At 54.9% G+C, this 16,418-nt stretch overlaps 6 protein-coding genes across 6 annotated transcripts; 3 read left to right on the top strand and 3 right to left on the bottom strand.

Moving 5' to 3' along the window:
- Positions 1 to 1,262: 1,262 nt before the first annotated feature.
- On the top strand, positions 1,263 to 3,501 carry PG985_004716 (carnitine O-acetyltransferase; the record flags this gene model as incomplete). Its single annotated transcript, XM_066824485.1, has 4 exons — positions 1,263 to 1,343; positions 1,502 to 1,559; positions 1,645 to 3,307; positions 3,375 to 3,501. 4 exons carry the CDS (start codon positions 1,263 to 1,265, stop codon positions 3,499 to 3,501), a joined length of 1,929 nt encoding a protein of 642 aa, XP_066687645.1.
- Positions 3,502 to 3,941: 440 nt separating this feature from the next.
- On the bottom strand, positions 3,942 to 5,751 carry PG985_004715 (Adenylyl cyclase-associated protein; the record flags this gene model as incomplete). Its single annotated transcript, XM_066824484.1, has 3 exons — positions 3,942 to 4,385; positions 4,442 to 5,561; positions 5,708 to 5,751. The coding sequence occupies 3 exons, from the start codon at positions 5,749 to 5,751 to the stop codon at positions 3,942 to 3,944; spliced, it is 1,608 nt and encodes a 535-aa protein (XP_066687644.1).
- Positions 5,752 to 6,992: 1,241 nt separating this feature from the next.
- On the top strand, positions 6,993 to 8,578 carry PG985_004714 (PfkB family carbohydrate kinase; the record flags this gene model as incomplete). The annotated part of the gene is made up of 2 exons (XM_066824483.1): positions 6,993 to 7,104; positions 7,425 to 8,578. 2 exons carry the CDS (start codon positions 6,993 to 6,995, stop codon positions 8,576 to 8,578), a joined length of 1,266 nt encoding a protein of 421 aa, XP_066687643.1.
- A 300-nt stretch (positions 8,579 to 8,878) lies between these two features.
- On the bottom strand, positions 8,879 to 10,909 carry PG985_004713 (DNA replication initiation factor cdc45; the record flags this gene model as incomplete). The annotated part of the gene is made up of 2 exons (XM_066824482.1): positions 8,879 to 10,523; positions 10,683 to 10,909. The coding sequence occupies 2 exons, from the start codon at positions 10,907 to 10,909 to the stop codon at positions 8,879 to 8,881; spliced, it is 1,872 nt and encodes a 623-aa protein (XP_066687642.1).
- Positions 10,910 to 11,670: 761 nt separating this feature from the next.
- PG985_004712 (Ribose-phosphate diphosphokinase) lies at positions 11,671 to 13,325 on the top strand (the record flags this gene model as incomplete). The annotated part of the gene is made up of 3 exons (XM_066824481.1): positions 11,671 to 11,781; positions 11,860 to 12,007; positions 12,073 to 13,325. 3 exons carry the CDS (start codon positions 11,671 to 11,673, stop codon positions 13,323 to 13,325), a joined length of 1,512 nt encoding a protein of 503 aa, XP_066687641.1.
- A 653-nt stretch (positions 13,326 to 13,978) lies between these two features.
- Positions 13,979 to 15,806, bottom strand: PG985_004711 (cytochrome P450; the record flags this gene model as incomplete). The annotated part of the gene is made up of 2 exons (XM_066824480.1): positions 13,979 to 14,103; positions 14,213 to 15,806. Coding segments are annotated over 2 exons (1,719 nt in total), but the record flags the coding sequence as incomplete, so codon positions are not given.
- Between the last annotated feature and the right edge of the window lie 612 nt (positions 15,807 to 16,418).

Here is a 16,418-nt window from a genome sequence, read left to right as displayed (position 1 = left end):
TTTTGACAAAAATTGCCCGGCAAGTACGTGCATACAAATATGTGCGCACATCTAGAGTCGCAATATACCTGCTAGAGTCACCTGCTACTATTCCTACCTCATGTTCAGTCATGAACAAATATTAGTATGCATGAATGAGTATTAATATCGATGTAAAGTTGAAGGAATTGGAACAACGACGGGCGATACCTGATTGCAATGGCACGCGAAGCTGTCTGTTGTTACTATGCGCAACCCAGGACCTTCAATATTCAAGGAAATCTTGCTTGGTCGGGAGAAGGACCGAAATATCTTAAGCTTTCAGGAATAAAGTGCGATATGCCCGAAAGCTTTGCCTTCCATTATTACAAGCCAGTCAGGGACACAATTGCGCCTGAAAAGTTACCAAATTCAATCAGAATGAGCGACCACTGAAATGTCGGATATGCAAAACACGTCATTATGCAACCTGTGGCCTGGCATGTGAATGTGGCTTTGCAATTACATAAGTCAAGCTCGTCTCCAATGCCAAGGTCTGGCATCGATCTGTCCCCAATTGACGAGTCGCTAGTAGCTCAGCGCGGACACACGGGACCAGTAACGGGACGTCCATGAGTGGATAAACACACGGCTATTCCAGAGCTATTCTACCTCGGCTGGAGGGGCTGTTCGGTTTCTTTCCCCAGGCGCGAACTTTGGGGAAGCGGTACATCTGTAAGTAACCACATTAATAAAAGCGTACCCCGGACGTACAAGACAATCCCACAGAGACGGGTGAGATGAGACAGGTAACAGAGCGTGAAAAAGACGCTCAGCCCCAAATCACTGTAGACACAAACGGGAGTCCGGGTTGTTGGCAGGATCCAACTGGAACGGTAAGAAAAGCGCACATGATCCCATCTTCGAGAGTCCGCTCTACTTGGCAGCTTCCAACCACGAAGATTTGCCTGCAGTCGATCCATTCATCCGCCATCCTCGACAGACCAGATCTTGGCTCGCGATTCATAAAAGACCGAGTACCTACCTTCCAAGTTACAAACATATGCCGCCAGACCCACTAGTGGTAGAGAAATAACCTAGGCTCATGCTTGTGTGAGAGAGGCGAGGCACTTGACCACTATCCACCAACACCACATTCTGTAACCTGCGGCACCCTACTCGGCTTACCCGCAATTCGCTACCCACCCCCAGCTTCAGCCGTGGATCATCATCAGGTGTCGCGACTCCCTCTTGTTCGACCACTTCTTCTCTTTCTCTTTTTTCCTATTCACAAGCCAATTGACATGTTTGCTTCTCTGGTAAAGAGTCGGGCTCAAGCTACCGCACTCAGATCAACCGCGAGACAGCAACTGCGAAATCCCAAGGTGTGTAGAAGCCATCCCTTGGTCGTGCTATATCCTGCCACTACCACCACGTCTGGACCTCGGCTGTTTATACACAACCTGCCCTTCTAAAACCCTCCCAAACAACGCAAAGAGGAGCAACCTAGACTGACGAATACACCTTGTTCTTGAATCTGCAGAGCAACATACTTCTAATGGCACCAGCCGCGAAACGGAGCAATAGCTCCCTGCCAGCTGGTAAGTAAAGTCGCATGAGCTTCTGACCGTCACTCTGAGCTTCACCTGGCTTTCCATGTGACTGGCATCACTAACTATGCCACAGGCTATGCAGAAGACAAGTCAAAAGGACCGATGCTGCGGTTTCAAGACTCGTTGCCGCGCCTCCCCGTGCCGACACTCGAAGAGACCTCGGCCCGCTACATCAAGTCGCTACATCCGCTATTGAGCGCCGACGAGCTCGCCAGCAGTAAGAAGGCCGTTGAGGAGTTTGTCAAGCCCGGTGGCGTGGGTCGCAAGCTTCAGGAGAAGCTGGTCGCTAAGCGCGAGGACCCCAATGTGCGGAATTGGATCTATGAGTGGTGGAACGAGGCCGCTTATCTGGCATACCGCGACCCCGTCGTTCCCTATGTCAGCTACTTCTACTCCCACCGAGACGACCGCCGGCGGCGCAACCCGGCCAAGCGAGCGGCAGCTATAACGACGGCAGCTTTGGAGTTCAAGAAGCAGGTCGATAGTGGCACCCTCGAGCCCGAGTACATGAAGAAACTGCCCATCTGCATGGACAGCTATAAATGGATGTTCAATGCCAGCCGTGTGGCTGCGAAGCCTGCCGACTACCCCGTCAAATATGATGCCAGCACCCACAAGCACATCATCGCCATGCGGAAGAACCAGCTCTTCAAGATCTCGCACGAGGTGGATGGACAGCAGTTGAATACGTCGGAGCTTGAGGCGCAATTTGCTCGCGTGTACGAGTTGGCAGCACGGCAACCGGCTGTTGGCGCGCTCACGTCCGAGAACCGTGACGTCTGGACTGACGCCCGGGAGATCCTGCTCAATGCTGCGCCTAAGAACAAGGCCGCGCTGGAGGCTGTCGAGTCGGCTTCCTTCGTTGTCTGCCTGGACGATGCTGCCCCGGTTACCCTGGAGGAGCGAGCGCACGCGTACTGGCATGGCGATGGTAAGAACAGGTGGTATGACAAACCTCTGCAGTTCATCGTGAACGACAACGGCACATCTGGATTCATGGGAGAGCACAGTATGATGGACGGCACACCGACGCATCGCCTCAACGACTATGTGAATGACGTCATTTTCAACAACAAGCTCGACTTCAGCAACCCCTCGGTGCGATCAAACCTCCCTGAGCCAGCTGCTGTGAATTTCGAGATCACCAAAGAGGTGCAGGCCGAGATTGAGCGGGCCGAGAAGGACTTCAGCACGGTCATCGGTTCGCACGAACTCGCCGTCCAGGCCTACCAAGGCTACGGCAAGGGTCTGATCAAGAAGTTCAAGTGCTCGCCCGATGCGTACGTGCAGATGGTCATTCAGTTGGCCTACCACAAGATGTACGGCAAGAACCGACCCACGTATGAGTCGGCGGCCACGCGCCGGTTCCAGCTGGGCCGCACGGAGACGTGCCGATCGGTATCGGAGGATAGCGTAGCCTTCTGCGCCAGCATGGCCGATGCGTCCGCCGAGGACCAGACGCGCATCGACCTCTTCCGCAAGGCAGTCAACAGCCACATCGAGTATATCAGCGCGGCGTCGGACGGCAAGGGTGTCGACCGCCACCTCTTCGGACTCAAGAAGCTCCTCGAGCCCGGCCAGGAGGTCCCCGCCATCTACAAGGACCCGGCCTACGGCTACTCGAGCTCCTGGTACCTGAGCACCAGCCAGCTGAGCTCCGAGTTCTTCAACGGGTACGGCTGGAGCCAGGTCATTGACGGAGGCTTCGGTATCGCCTACATGATTAACGAGAACAGGTGAGAAAGACCCAACCCCTCCTACCCCGTCCACTGCGCATGTTCATGGCTAATCGATTATCTACAGCATCAACTTCAACATTGTCTCCAAGGGTCTTGGTAGCCAGAAAATGAGCTACTACCTTAACGAGGCTGCGGGCGATATCCGCGACCTCATGACCCAGACCCTCGAGGCCCCCAAGGCTAAGCTGTAGACTACGACATATTCCTATAGGACGAACGGCCAATCAAAGCCAGAAAGAGAAGTATCGAGTCGAGTTTGGGTCGTTGTAAGTGTAGATCCAGAGCGAGAGGGTTTTTCGGGATCGTCTTCCTACCTTTGCACATTTCTCTGTAGACTTGCACTTTCTCCCTATAGACAGCCTTCAGATATATAGCATCGTTGCCGGTATCTGGTGGCCACAGAGCTCTTGCTCAAATGTTGTTTTTACTAGGGCAATCAGGCAGTTGTTTAAAGGAATGATGGAGATGTAATATTGCGATTGCTCTCTATACAATACAATACACTACTAGTCTTTCGAATGCAAAATATCCCTATGCTGGAACGCTTTGTAATGTGGAAGCGTAAGGCTCGTAAAGTCACCCATGGACGCCGTTTGCATTCATCATACACCCGACACAACGTACTGATACTCTAACCGGCGTGCTCGACGATTTCGTTGACCAGCTGGCCCTTCTTCTCGTCGAAGTAGTGGCACATCTGGCTGGGCAGGGGCACCTCCTTGTAGTCGTCCTCATCGTTGTCGAGGACGTTCAGGTTGATGCCGGCGCTCTTGCTGCTGAAGATGCGGGTCGCCGTGCTCTCCCTGCTAAGGTAGACCGTGGCGCCGTCCATCTGGTCCATCATGACGGTGGGGATGACGCCCATGACCTGCAGCGCGAAGTTGGACGACTTGACGACGTCGACGGTGGAGACAAGGCTGTCTACCACGATGGAAAGCCTCTGCGTGTTCTCAACAGTCACAGCGTTGGCCTTGCCCTTGATGATGACGGTAGTGTGATTGCACTTGGAAATGAGAATCGAGTGGTTGATGGATGCGTCGATCTCGATGGGGTCGGGATGCCTCTCGTAGTTTTCCTAGCATAAATGTTAGTGTACCCGTTCTGGAACTGGCAGGTCCCAATTGGACTTACAATCAACCACTTGTTTCCGTCAAGCTCCTTCCTCGGAGGCTTCTTGGCCCTCATGCTCTCCGGCTTGGGCTTCCTCGCGGGTGCGGGGCTCTTTCCGCGACCCGAAGATTCGCGATCAGGAACGACGGAAGCGGCTCTCAGGGAGGGGTTCTTGTGCGTCATCTCGGATCGGTCCACCTTTCGCAGGCCCTTGGTCACATCCGAACCCTTGTTGATCTCACTGAACACAGCGCCTAGATTGGCCCCAGAGGCAGGCTCTGCTGAGCTACTGCTTTCCTTGATCTGCAGGACCGGCGGGGGCCCGGGGGGAGGCGGCGGCGGCGGCGCACCACCTGCGGCAGGAGGTGGAGGCGGAGGAGCAGAGGAGCTGGCGACCCCTGGTTTCGGTATGTTCTTTGCGACTTCGGCGGCGGGCAGGCCACTGGGGTTCCACGGGATGCCGCTAGGGAAGTACTGCTTGACGTACTCGGTCAGGTCCTTAAAGACCTGGTAAAAGGCCTGGATCCATGCGACCTGAGCAGCATCCTTGTCCTTGTACTCCTTGAGGACGCGGTTTCCAAAGAACTGAGCAGACCCGAGCGACTCTTCGACATGCTTGTACGGGCGGTTGTCGACGGTCACCCAAGCCAGGACCATAATACCCTCGGCGACGGCGCTCAGCTGGCTGAAGACGGGGGAGCCGCGGTTTGACTCCTTGATGCTGCCGACAGCCATGAGGGCCTCGTTGATGGGCTTTAGAAGCTCCTGGTATACGGCCATTTCCGAGCCCGTGAAGTCGGGCTTCTTCGCCTGTGTCGAGACGAGGAGGAAGCGGCGCTGTTGCTGGAAACCCTCCAGGACCTTGGCGGCCTGCTCGGCGATGAGGCCGCCCAGCTTGTTACTGGCCTGGACATACTTGTCGACGGACTGGGAGATGAAGATATCGAAATCCTCGATCGACTCGGCTAGAGGCTCTTCGATGACTGTCTTGAGGGCGGGGGAGGCGGCCGGGGCCGGTGTTGGGGCTGGGCTACCAGCGCCGGTCGGGGAGGCGAGGGTGTGGGATAGAGCCGGCACAGCTTGGGGCAGCTCTATGGTCGAAGTAGCAATGTCTTCTAAGCGAGCGGTAGCGGCTTCAAGCCTGTTGCTGAGTTGAGTAAACCAGTCTTTACAATCTTCGGACACGAGAAGGGGGGCCATTGCGACGGGGTTGCGACGGCTGCGTCGTTCACTCTTTGGGCACGAAAAGGGAGGGGAGGGTAGGAAAGTTGGGGAGCAACCACGTACCGCTTGATGAGGGTTGTGAGGTTATGCATATTGTTGGTGGCCATGGTGGCAGCTACGTGCGCAATGTGGATTGCGACAGATGGTAGGTTTTATGTTGGTGGTGAACACGGAAGCTGCGAAGTTGGCTCGTTGGGCTTGACAGACACAGACACGTACAAGGAGTGGAAGAGAAGTCGTCCCCTGTTAGGCGGAGCCCACCTAGCAATTAGCTGGTTTAGGAGGGGACCTGCTACGCAATCTACGCAATAGGGGAATATGGCTCAAACGCGAAGGCCTCTTTTTCCGAAACGATCAAGCCAGACGCAGGAAGCAGCAAGAGAATGGAATACATGCAACGATGTGAAGATCGTACCTACGGAGTGAATGCATGCATATATTGTAAATAAAGTTGAGTCGCCGATCAGGCGACGACATAAAGAATCCGACTGCCTGGCGTTACAGCGTACATAGCCTAGCGTATTTGACAGCTGGGAGTCTGGGCGGCTTGCGTGGTTACGTGGATGGATGTTTAAGATGTTTGGAGAACCCCCCTGCATTAGAGCCGTTGGGGCAGGGAGCTGCCTGGGATGCAAGCTACTGCGCTGTAGCTTCAAATAGAGGCGTCTGCCATATAAGAGGTGCCCCGCTCATAGCAGGACCGGGATATTGTATCAATAATCGTGCAATGTCATTCTATCCTACCCGATTTTCCATGCCATTTGGTTGACTGCCTGGGTATTAGTTGTCTTCAAGGTGAACGGGCACTCGCCATAAAAGGTTTCAATGTTTAATGCCCATCCAATTAGGTAAGCTATTGGGGATATCATTGTTTCAATGTAAGCAAGCCTCCGCGTTCTGTTAACTATCAGCCGAGAGGCTGATGGGGAAGACACCTTATATATTTTCACTGGATGTTGATTTCTTTTCTCTCAAGATAAAGAGCCTTCAATTGATTGATTGATTGCTGCTGTCGCCGCCGCCGCCGCTGCTACTGCTGCTCCAACCAACTGCTACTGCAAGCAGCCAATGCAGGCAGCCTATCAGTCTACCGACCAGGGCTTCACCGATGCAGCCTTGTCTCACAAATTGATACCTAAGCCTGCCTAGGTGTCGCTCTCATGCATGCATGTCCAGGACTGACCGACATCCAACTTTGCAACCCACCACCACTCTCAATCCCGCTCTGGCTCTCCTGTAGGGCTCGGCCTATTTTCCCGCACACCAGATCTGCCGGTGTGGCTGGCTGCCTGTCTTTGGCCAAGCCCTAGTCCTCCTTGCGCGAAGGAATTAGGGTGGGAGATACATCATGGACACCGCTGCAGACACCAGTGAGCGCAGCCCGGAGACGGCCGGCATCGAACCTGCCGGGTTCGAGCCGCAGGGGATAGAATTTGTGACCATGGGCATGTTCATCATAGGTAAGGCTTTCTTCATCGCTATCCAGCTCGAGCATGTCCTCTTTTGGCCAAACTCGCCCTCGACTGTTTCTTTTCTTTTCCCTTCATAAAGAGCTTGCCACTGGAGAATCACCCAAGTACATGAGTTTGCAATGCCATCCGGTAGAGAAAGTACAAGTATGGAGAGCTTTTGTTCCAGATTTGCAATATTACCCCATGTCTTGACGTTGCGCCGCCAATACGCTGAAGTCCCCAAGCTCCGCTTTCAACATTCTTATATTTCCTAATATGGGGACTACATGCTTGCCTACTTACTTATGTATCTGCTGACACATTCCTAGACGACATTGAGTATCTGCCCCCAATACCGCCCAAAAAAGACGTAATCGGCGGTGCGGGCACCTATTCGGCCCTTGGAGCACGGCTCTTGTCCCCTCCACCACTCTCCACCTCGGTCGGGTGGATCGTCGACAAGGGCTCGGACTTCCCAACCGCCCTGGACGAACTCATCTCGAGCTGGGAGACCGCAGCATTGATACGGGAAACACCAGATCGCCTGACGACTCGCGGGTGGAATGGTTATGACGAGCATCAGAACCGTGGGTTTCATTACCTTACCCCCAAGAAACGCATTACTGCCCAAGATCTTACGCCGGAGCTGCTCGCCTCACGTTCCTTCCATATGGTATGTTCACCACTACGCTGCCAGGAACTCGTGAGGGGAATCAAGGAGCGGCGCGCAGACTTGACCACTCCCGACGGAAATCACCTGCCGAAACCGGTTTTCGTATGGGAGCCAGTCCCCGATTTGTGTACCCCCGATGAACTGCTGAACTGCACAAACACCCTGCCTCTTGTTGATATATGTAGCCCAAACCACTCAGAACTTGCCGGCTTCATGGGCGACAATGGTCTAGATCCTGAAACGGACGAGATCAGCACGGCTTCTGTTGAACGTGCGTGCGAGCAGCTACTTGGGTCTATGCCTCTACAATCTTTTGCCCTGGTAGTGAGAGCGGGTGAAAAGGGCTGCTATCTTGCCAAGAACGGTGGCCGGAAACGCACAAAACGGTCGGGCCATTCTGGAAAGCGCAAGAAGCCGTCCGCCATGCTACACGGTAGCTTGCAGCACGATACGGACATGGAAGCTTTGTTTGCCGGCTTGCTGCAAGATCCCGAGGGCATGGTGGCCGATGAAGAGATTGAGGTCGACCCCGGCATCGAACGTTGGGTACCTGCATATCACACGGACAAGGAAAAGGTTGTCGACCCCACAGGGGGTGGAAACACTTTCCTGGGCGGTCTCGCGGTAGCTCTTGCTCGAGGAAAGGGTCTTGAGGAGGCGGCAGCTTGGGGAAGTGTGGCTGCCAGTTTCGCCATCGAACAGGTCGGGCCACCGGATCTTGGTAAAGACGAGGAGGGAAATGAGACCTGGAATGGTGTTCGCGTAGACGATAGGTTCGAGGAGTTCAAAAGCCGCTTAGCCTTTGGCTAGACTTGTGCCTGCGTATTATTGCTACAAGGGGGCTACAGTGCTTCTGGATATTTCTCATAGATTACCGGACAGCTAGGGAGGCAAGGTTCAGAGATAGAGCGATGGAAAAGGGTCAAACGGTTGAAGAGTTATAGTAAGGTAATATGCTAGTGGCGGGACGCAATTTGCACATTCCCCCAAACCAAAATAAGCGCTTCGGGGACTGTTGATATTTCTGTATTGAGAATGTGTCTATCGTCGTGGCCACTGGAACTGTTACCTCTCCTTGTCGAGTGATCTCGCCTCGCCCTCTTTGGGGTATCATTCCTCTTGCGCCTGGGGACTAAGCACGGCAAAGGGGTTGACCGCCAGCGAACGCGGTGGCATTTTTCTGCTGGATTGCCCCTTCTTCTGATTGTTCTGTGAAGTTCTATTCTTAGAAGGGGCCTTGAACTCAAATTCTGCTATGTCGAGCATCTTGGAGATGACAGAGAGACACCCAGTCCGCTGTATCCGAGACAACTGGCCAAAGATGGACTCAGCCGTCGGCCAGTTCGCGATCAACGGTAGGTTCGAGAGCCGCTGCTGAAGCTTCTCTTGGGTCTGAGAGAGGGGAGAATCGTCCAGAGCTGACACGATGTCGAGGACCTGCTGGAGCATCCGCAGGGAGTAGAGAGAGGTCTGGACTTGTGCCGTGAAGTGCAGCACATCCCAACCGTACTGCCCGGGCTGCTGCTGCTGCTGCTGTCCTTGCCCGTCGCTATTCTCCGGGTTCAGGAAGAGGGTGGCGGCCTCGCCCATTACTTGGACCGACAGCGGGTGCCGGCCGTTGGACGTGGACCAGTCGACGTCCTGGTAAACGGCGAGGGCGAGCCACAGCAGCTCGCGGCCGGGCAGGCCCAGCTCGATCTGTTCGAGGGTTGCGAGGAGCTCCGCGCAGCCGCTCTCCGTCTCCGCGGGGCTGGGGAGGCTCATCTGGCGCCCGCCGGTCGGGCTCTCGAGCGTGCGGTACTCGATGACGACGTCGTCGCGACGCGGCGGCTGCTCCGGGCCACCGTGGGGGCCCTCCTTCTTCTTGTGCTGCTGCGCGATGGCGTAGCATAGCTGACGCACTGACTCACTGGTGGTCCAGGAGCTCTTTCGCGCGTTATCCTCTACCATGACGGGGAGGAACATGGAGGTCTTGTCGGGGCCCCGGGGTTGTCCGGTGGCGGTGACGATGTCTGTCGAAGCAGAGCTTTCAGCGTCGGTCGCCAGATCAATGTTCAGGGACTGGATAACGAGCTCGGAGATCCTCGGGTCTAGGGAGGTGAGGAGGGAGATAACTGGGTGGTCGGCGGAGATGTATTCCTGTGGAACCAGGTGCTCTTCTAAGAACTTCTGATAATTCTCCTTTGTTATTTCCTCGGTGGTGTCGCTGGCCTTGGCAAAGTGCAGCGCCTCGTCCAGACCGGTGTGCCGGGTCGTCATTTCGAAGGCCAGTCGTGGTATGCCGCCAGCATCCTGAAGGCCAAGTTGCTCGGCCAGTTGTCGCGCCGAGTATGTGAGTGCGAAAAGGTCCGTCTCCTCGGTTTCCGACTTGGTACCAATCTCCCAGAAGAAAGCCACGGAGCCATGCGGGCCGAGATCTTCCATGAGCAGATCCGAGTCGCTCGTCAGCACGATACCCCCGTTCTGTCGGATGTCTTCGGCACAGTAGGTGTCTGCCTCCCCGGGCACGACCTGCACCACGTCTCTCCATGCCCTCGAGTTCCGCACCAGCTCGGCCACGGCAGGCACGAGAAACGGGTGTTTGGGAAACCGCCGCGTCGAGCCGGTGCCGGCCCGGCCCAAATCCGCCAGCGTGATGTTGGAGCTGAAGGGCGTGTTGCCTCTCGGCCTGCTCACGCCGGACGACATGTACGAAGAGGTGTCTGTCATCGTCTTGGTCGACCGGATCAGGCGGCCTCTCCGCGTGGCCCACTTCCTAGGCGGTAGAAAGCCATCAAAGTAAATTTTTCTCCTGGTAAGAACAATGAGATTTCTTTTCTTGTTTGAATGATAATGATACAAACCCACACATCGCACTCCAGAAGGGTGTAGCATAATAACCAAACTAATAAAAATGGCCAGAAGGACGACTTACACCTTGACGTTACCGGCATGAAGCAGGTTCAACCAGTTAACAAACCCCTCCCCCAATACGGCATAGGGGACATGGCCTAGGGTAGCGCTTTCCAAAGATTGCTGGGCCATGACGGCCTCCCATATCCGGTGGACGAGCGCAGGGCCATCGATCACGACGCTCTGCCCACTCAACGTAGTGGCCTTCCCATACGGCCGCAGGGCCGCCGAGAGACCCGGGATGCCCATAATACTACCTATGCGCTGTGCGTCCGTTGGAGAATCCTAGTTATTCCCTGGGTGACTATAACTACCCAAGTCTGCTCTGGTACTAAGCCATGTGGTATAAGGATGGATCTGGTTTTCTATCAAAAATATGTAAGTGCATCTACTGTGCGAAAATGCCCTTCCCATTTAGGTATACTTGCCTTAAGTACTCTAGGTAGTAGTCTCACCCTTCAACAGTTGTACGGCATTTGTAAATACAACGAGCCTAGCCTCAATTGGGTTACTGACCGGCGGGCATTATGCAATTATGCCCGCATGCACCTGCCTTTAGGTATGAGGTACATGTCCTACTACTAATCCATTGGAGCCAATCCGAGGTCGGGGTTTTTCTTTCTGTCCGTTTACGTCGAATGTGCGACCGATGCGGTTCTCTTTCCTACTTGCCCATCTATTCAATGTTGTTTGTCTTCAGCAGTTAGCCTCTCTCTCTCTCTCTCCTCCATACACACCGTGTATCATGAGGAGGCCGGACCATTGAGAGGTATCTATCAATTTCCAATGGCTCTGGGTCAAGCTCTGATGCTGATGAACCCTTGCTGATCGCTGATAAGCCCATACTTTTCTCCCTCTTTTTTCTCCCTCCTCCATCGGCCGCCGCTCGGCTAAGGAACAAACGACTGGCCGTGCACGCTGACCCACTCCAAGTTTTTCTTTCCTTTACCTGGAGCTCCCTCGCCTGCCGCCCGTATAATAAAGATCTTTTCTTCCTCATTCTCGAAAAGATGCGCAACACACTCATCTTCTCGGGCACTTCGTGTCCGGCGCTGTCGGGCAAAATATGTGAGAACCTGGGCTTGTCACCGGCCTCGGCCGACTTGTCCCAATTCTCAAATGTACGTCTTGCTTGAGCTCCTGGTCGAGCAGTCTCTCCTACGTCTCCCGCTCCCGCTGACAATGGCTTCTTGTCCCAGGGAGAAACAAGCGTACGGATCTTGACTAGCGTTCGAGAGAAGGATGTGTTCGTTGTCCAATCGGGAAGTCCCAAGATCAACGACACAATCATGGAGCTGCTCATCATGATATCTGCATGCAAGGGCGGCTCCGCCAACAAGGTCACTGGTAAGCTACCTACCGTGCCCAGAACCGTGCCCCCGCGTCAGCTTTGCTAATGATGGCCCTTGCAGCTGTCCTGCCCTACTTTCCGTACAGTCGACAGTCCAAGAAGAAGTCTCACCGAGGCGCCATTACGGCCCGGATGCTCGCAAATCTGATGCATGTTGCTGGCGTCAAGCACGTCATCACGATCGACCTGCACGCTTCTCAGATGCAGGGCTTCTTCAAATGCCCTGTTGACAACCTCCACGCCGAGCCGTTGATAGCCCGTTGGATACGCATGAACGTATCCAATTGGAAGGAGGCCGTTGTCGTCTCCAAGAATGCTGGCGGCACCAAGCGAGTCACGTCACTGGCCGATGCTCTTAAGCTGAATTTTGGCATTGTCACCACGGACCGCAAGCGGGCTGGTGCCAACATGACGGTCAGCATGATCATGAACCATCTCGATGGGCTCGACCGACCCGCCCCTCTTGTCAATGGCACCCAGCGGCTCTCGCAAGCCCTGATGGGTGAAGAAGCCGAGACAAGTCAATCCAAGGATGCCGACACCACCCCTCCCAGATCATCACGCGTCATTGCCGATGCGCAAGGATCCCCTCGGCGGTCTAATGGTCCGCCGCTCATGCGCACGAGAACGGTGCAAGCCCCGACTCCGGCCTCGCCCATCGATGAGCTGAATGAGGAGGAGAGCCAGAACTTCAACGACGTGCGTGCTCAGGTCGTAACTCACGGCCGATTGGTGCAAGGCCATATCGTGCCTGACGACTATCCTTCGGCCAATCAGTCAGATGCCGGAGGGGAAGGCAGCCAGCATTCTGAAAAGACAGAGGCTGATGACCCGATGGCTATGTCGCATGCATCGTCGTACTTCGCACCGGAGCCGCATGCTCTGGGTGGATCGGGCGACGCGGATGTCTCGTCTGACGAAGAAGATGACAAGTTGAAGGACCCCAGCATGGAACACATGATCACTCTGGTTGGCGATGTCAAGGATCGACCAGTCTTCATTGTCGACGACATGATTGACAAGCCTGGCTCTTGGATCGCCGCGGCTGAGACTGTGGTCAAGCGAGGTCACGCCAACAAGGTGTACTGCATGGCAACCCACGGTGTCTTTGGTGGCGACTGTCTCGAGCAACTCCAAGCCTGCGAGTGTATCGACCAGATTATCGTCACCAACAGCTTCCCCATCAGTGAGGACAAAGCCAAGAACACGAGTAAGTTGGTCATTCTCGACCTTTCCTTCTTACTTTCCGAGGCCATTCGAAGGAACCACTACGGCGAATCCATCTCGCCGCTGTTCCAGCACATTGCAGACTGAGCTCTTGAGCCGTCATGAGTTAGCAACAAGACATTGTCTTGGAAGCTTCTTGTACAACTTATGTGATTCCATGAACGACTATGACACAACTTTGCGAGGCGTTTCGGGCGGCTTAAAATATGGCCCAGCTACGAGGATATGGATTAGGGCACTAGACTATGACCCAATCAGATACCATATGACTTTCTTCTGGTGAGGTATGTTCATGTGCAGAATCATGACAAAGTGATCTTATATATGGTTACGAACCCCCTATTCCCTCCCCCAGCGTTGCTCTCTTCGGAGAGCCAGGGCTCTAGTCCCTCTAGGACGAGCTTCTGAACGGACCGTTGGTAGATCAATTATTCTTAAGCGACTAAAGAAGGCCTATCAATCAGATCACAGATCGCGTCCCTCGGGGCGATGGTTGATAGGCAAGAGAAAACTTCGCACATCTTGACATCCCCTTAGTAGCGAAAGCGTTGCTTCCACTTTGTTATGCCGTACTCTGCATATCAGAGATAACTTGGTGTCATTCGTATAATTCTTAGTTTGTTAAATACGATTTTCGGTTAATAATCTGGCAGTCTTGGCTTGCCCTCGTTTCCCCCCTTATTTCAGCGACACGGTCTGCTGGCCTCCCGCAAGACTTCGAGATGCGCGTAACAGCCGACCGGCTTCCTGAACAACGTCTCGCTCGCACGCATGCTATCAAGATGCTCCGGTAGGGTCGCGAAATTGAAGCACAGCGTCGTCAACGTCATCATAATCTTAAGCTCATGCATCGCCAGTCTACGTCCTGTTGTGTCGCGGCGGCGATAGAGAAGCCAGAAGGTTAGTCAAATGATCTCAAAATAAAACAAACAGACGAATAAAAGATTTAGTAGAGGTCGTTTGAGCTCACTTACCAAAGCACCCTCTGGGTCCGTCACCAAACGCGGTCCGCGGCAGAGCGTAGGCATCGAAAACCATCTGGCCGTCCTTGTCGCCCGGGACGAGCCAGCGCTCTGGCACGAAGTCTTTCAGGTCGTCTCCCGCGGGGCCGTCATAGCCGCCGCGGGTTCGCTTCGCGCTGTGGGCGGCGCGGCTAGTTTCGCTGCGCGATTCCTCGGGCACGGCGACGGGTCGTTCATAGAGGAGGTTCTGCGTGGCGATCTGCGTGCCCTTGGGGATCTTACAGCCCAGGATCTCGGTGTCGACGACGGCCTGCCGCGCCACCGTGCTGATGGACGAAATCCGGAGGGTCTCCTCCATGGCCGCGTCCAGGTAGGGTATGTCAGCGTCGAGGATCGCCTCGACTGTTGGCAACTGGCCATCTTGGACCACGGGGAATGCCTTTTCGAGGGAGTCGCGAAGTTTGGCTTGGGCCCCTTGGTAGCGGCTCATGTACTTAACCCACCACGAAAGCGTGTTAGAGGTGGTATCGTGACCGGCCCAGAGTAAGAGGAAAATCTCGTCGCGCAGGTCGACGTCGGCCGCAAGATCGCGCAGGGGCACGCCGGCCTTGTGGGCGTCCTGGACCTCACGGCGCAGGACTAGGTCCATGGCGCAGCTGTCGGGGGCCTCGACCCCCCGCGCGAGGGCGTTTTGGAACTTGGCGATGGAGCTCTGCATGATGCGCTGGATCTGCCGGTTCTTGAGGTCATTGAACCGCTGGAACTCGGCGCCTCGCTTCATGAGCCAGAGCTGTAGGGGCGGGAACTTGAAGGTTCTATACGAGAGGGCGGCATGGTTCATATATCGCATGGTGTTCTGCATGTCGATGCTGTTGGCTTTCTGTTCATCGTCACCACCCTTGGTCTCCTGTTTTTCCGCACTCGCATTGGTAGGGGATTCTTCAGTCGAACAGATGATATTGATCTGGTCTTTTAGCCCGTTGAGCTTCTCGCCAAGAATAGCTACCCAAATGGCGTCAAGGGCAGCAGTATCGAAATCGTTCAGGATGTCAACAATGCCGCCGTCAGTTCTGTCACTCGGGAGAGACGACGCCACCGCCTTGACCCGCCACAATTCCACCAAATCCAAGGCCGCCTCGTGAAGACTGGGCCCGACGACGCGGCGAAGGAAGTCCGGGGCCATGACACCGAGCCAGGGCTTGCGCTGGGCCCGCCAGGCGGCGCCCGTCTTCTTGACGATGCTGGAGTGGGGCATGACGGTGCCGAGGATGTTGGAGGTGAAGGGGGCCCGGTCGAACTCGCGGTTGCGCCGCAGGCAAATATCCTCGACCTCGCGCGGGTCTTCGAGCACCACCAGCGGCCGGGACAGCGGGGTCATGAAGAATTGGTACATGGGAAATCCCAGTCGCTTGACACTCTCGTGCCGGTACTGGTAGAATTCGCCATACTTCCGGTACGAGGCGACGTAGTCGGGCAGGTCGCCGAAGAGCCGCTGGGCCGAGTGCTTGTGGTGCGGTATCCCAGGCAGAGGCCGCGGCAGGAGGCGCAGGTAAACGATATACAGGACCACGGAGAACACAGCGCTCAAGTAAACAAGGGTAGTCATGGTGAGGGCTGAGCTAGCACCAGGGCTTCTGCGAAACTGAGCCTTATCTCAATGTGTTTTCTCTCACGGGTATGGGTGACACTGGGGCATGACTCCTGGAAAATTCGCCAGATGGGTATACGATAAGCAGAAGAAATGGCAAGGTCAACAATTGGGTACCTAGCTACGAGGTATATATACACGCGCAGCCCACCCCCTTCGACTCTGGGGATAGGTCTAGACTTTGTCCTGAATGGTGGCACAGTCTTTGGATGCCTATTGCTTCCCATACAAGCGACTATTCCTACTTATTCCAGTGTCCCGGTGGCGGTAAATGCTACTTCTCTAGTCTACGTGCTAAAAAGCACGCCTAGGACGACTACGAAATGCAACTTGAGCCATCCCCAGCAAGTTTGTCTACCAAGCGACGCCCACTTTTCAGCTGAGGCCATATGGAAACGAAACTCAATTAAGCCAAGCATTGAGCGAGGCGCAAAGATCAGCCGGTTTCCGCGTAGCTGAACAAGTCCTCGCCAATGTGGCTGCCGGCCAAGTACTTGCGGTGTAGGGAGCGGCTTCAGTATAGAACAGTATATTGTACATTGGGTATAGACAAAGCCCTCATGAAAACGT

Source organism: Apiospora marii (genome assembly GCF_038362585.1).
Source record: "Apiospora marii strain CBS 49790 chromosome Unknown utg000003l_segment0_segment0, whole genome shotgun sequence".
NCBI lineage: Eukaryota > Fungi > Ascomycota > Sordariomycetes > Amphisphaeriales > Apiosporaceae > Apiospora > Apiospora marii.
The sequence above is the reverse complement of the archived record's forward strand: the minus strand, read 5'-3'. Positions and strand labels throughout refer to the sequence as shown.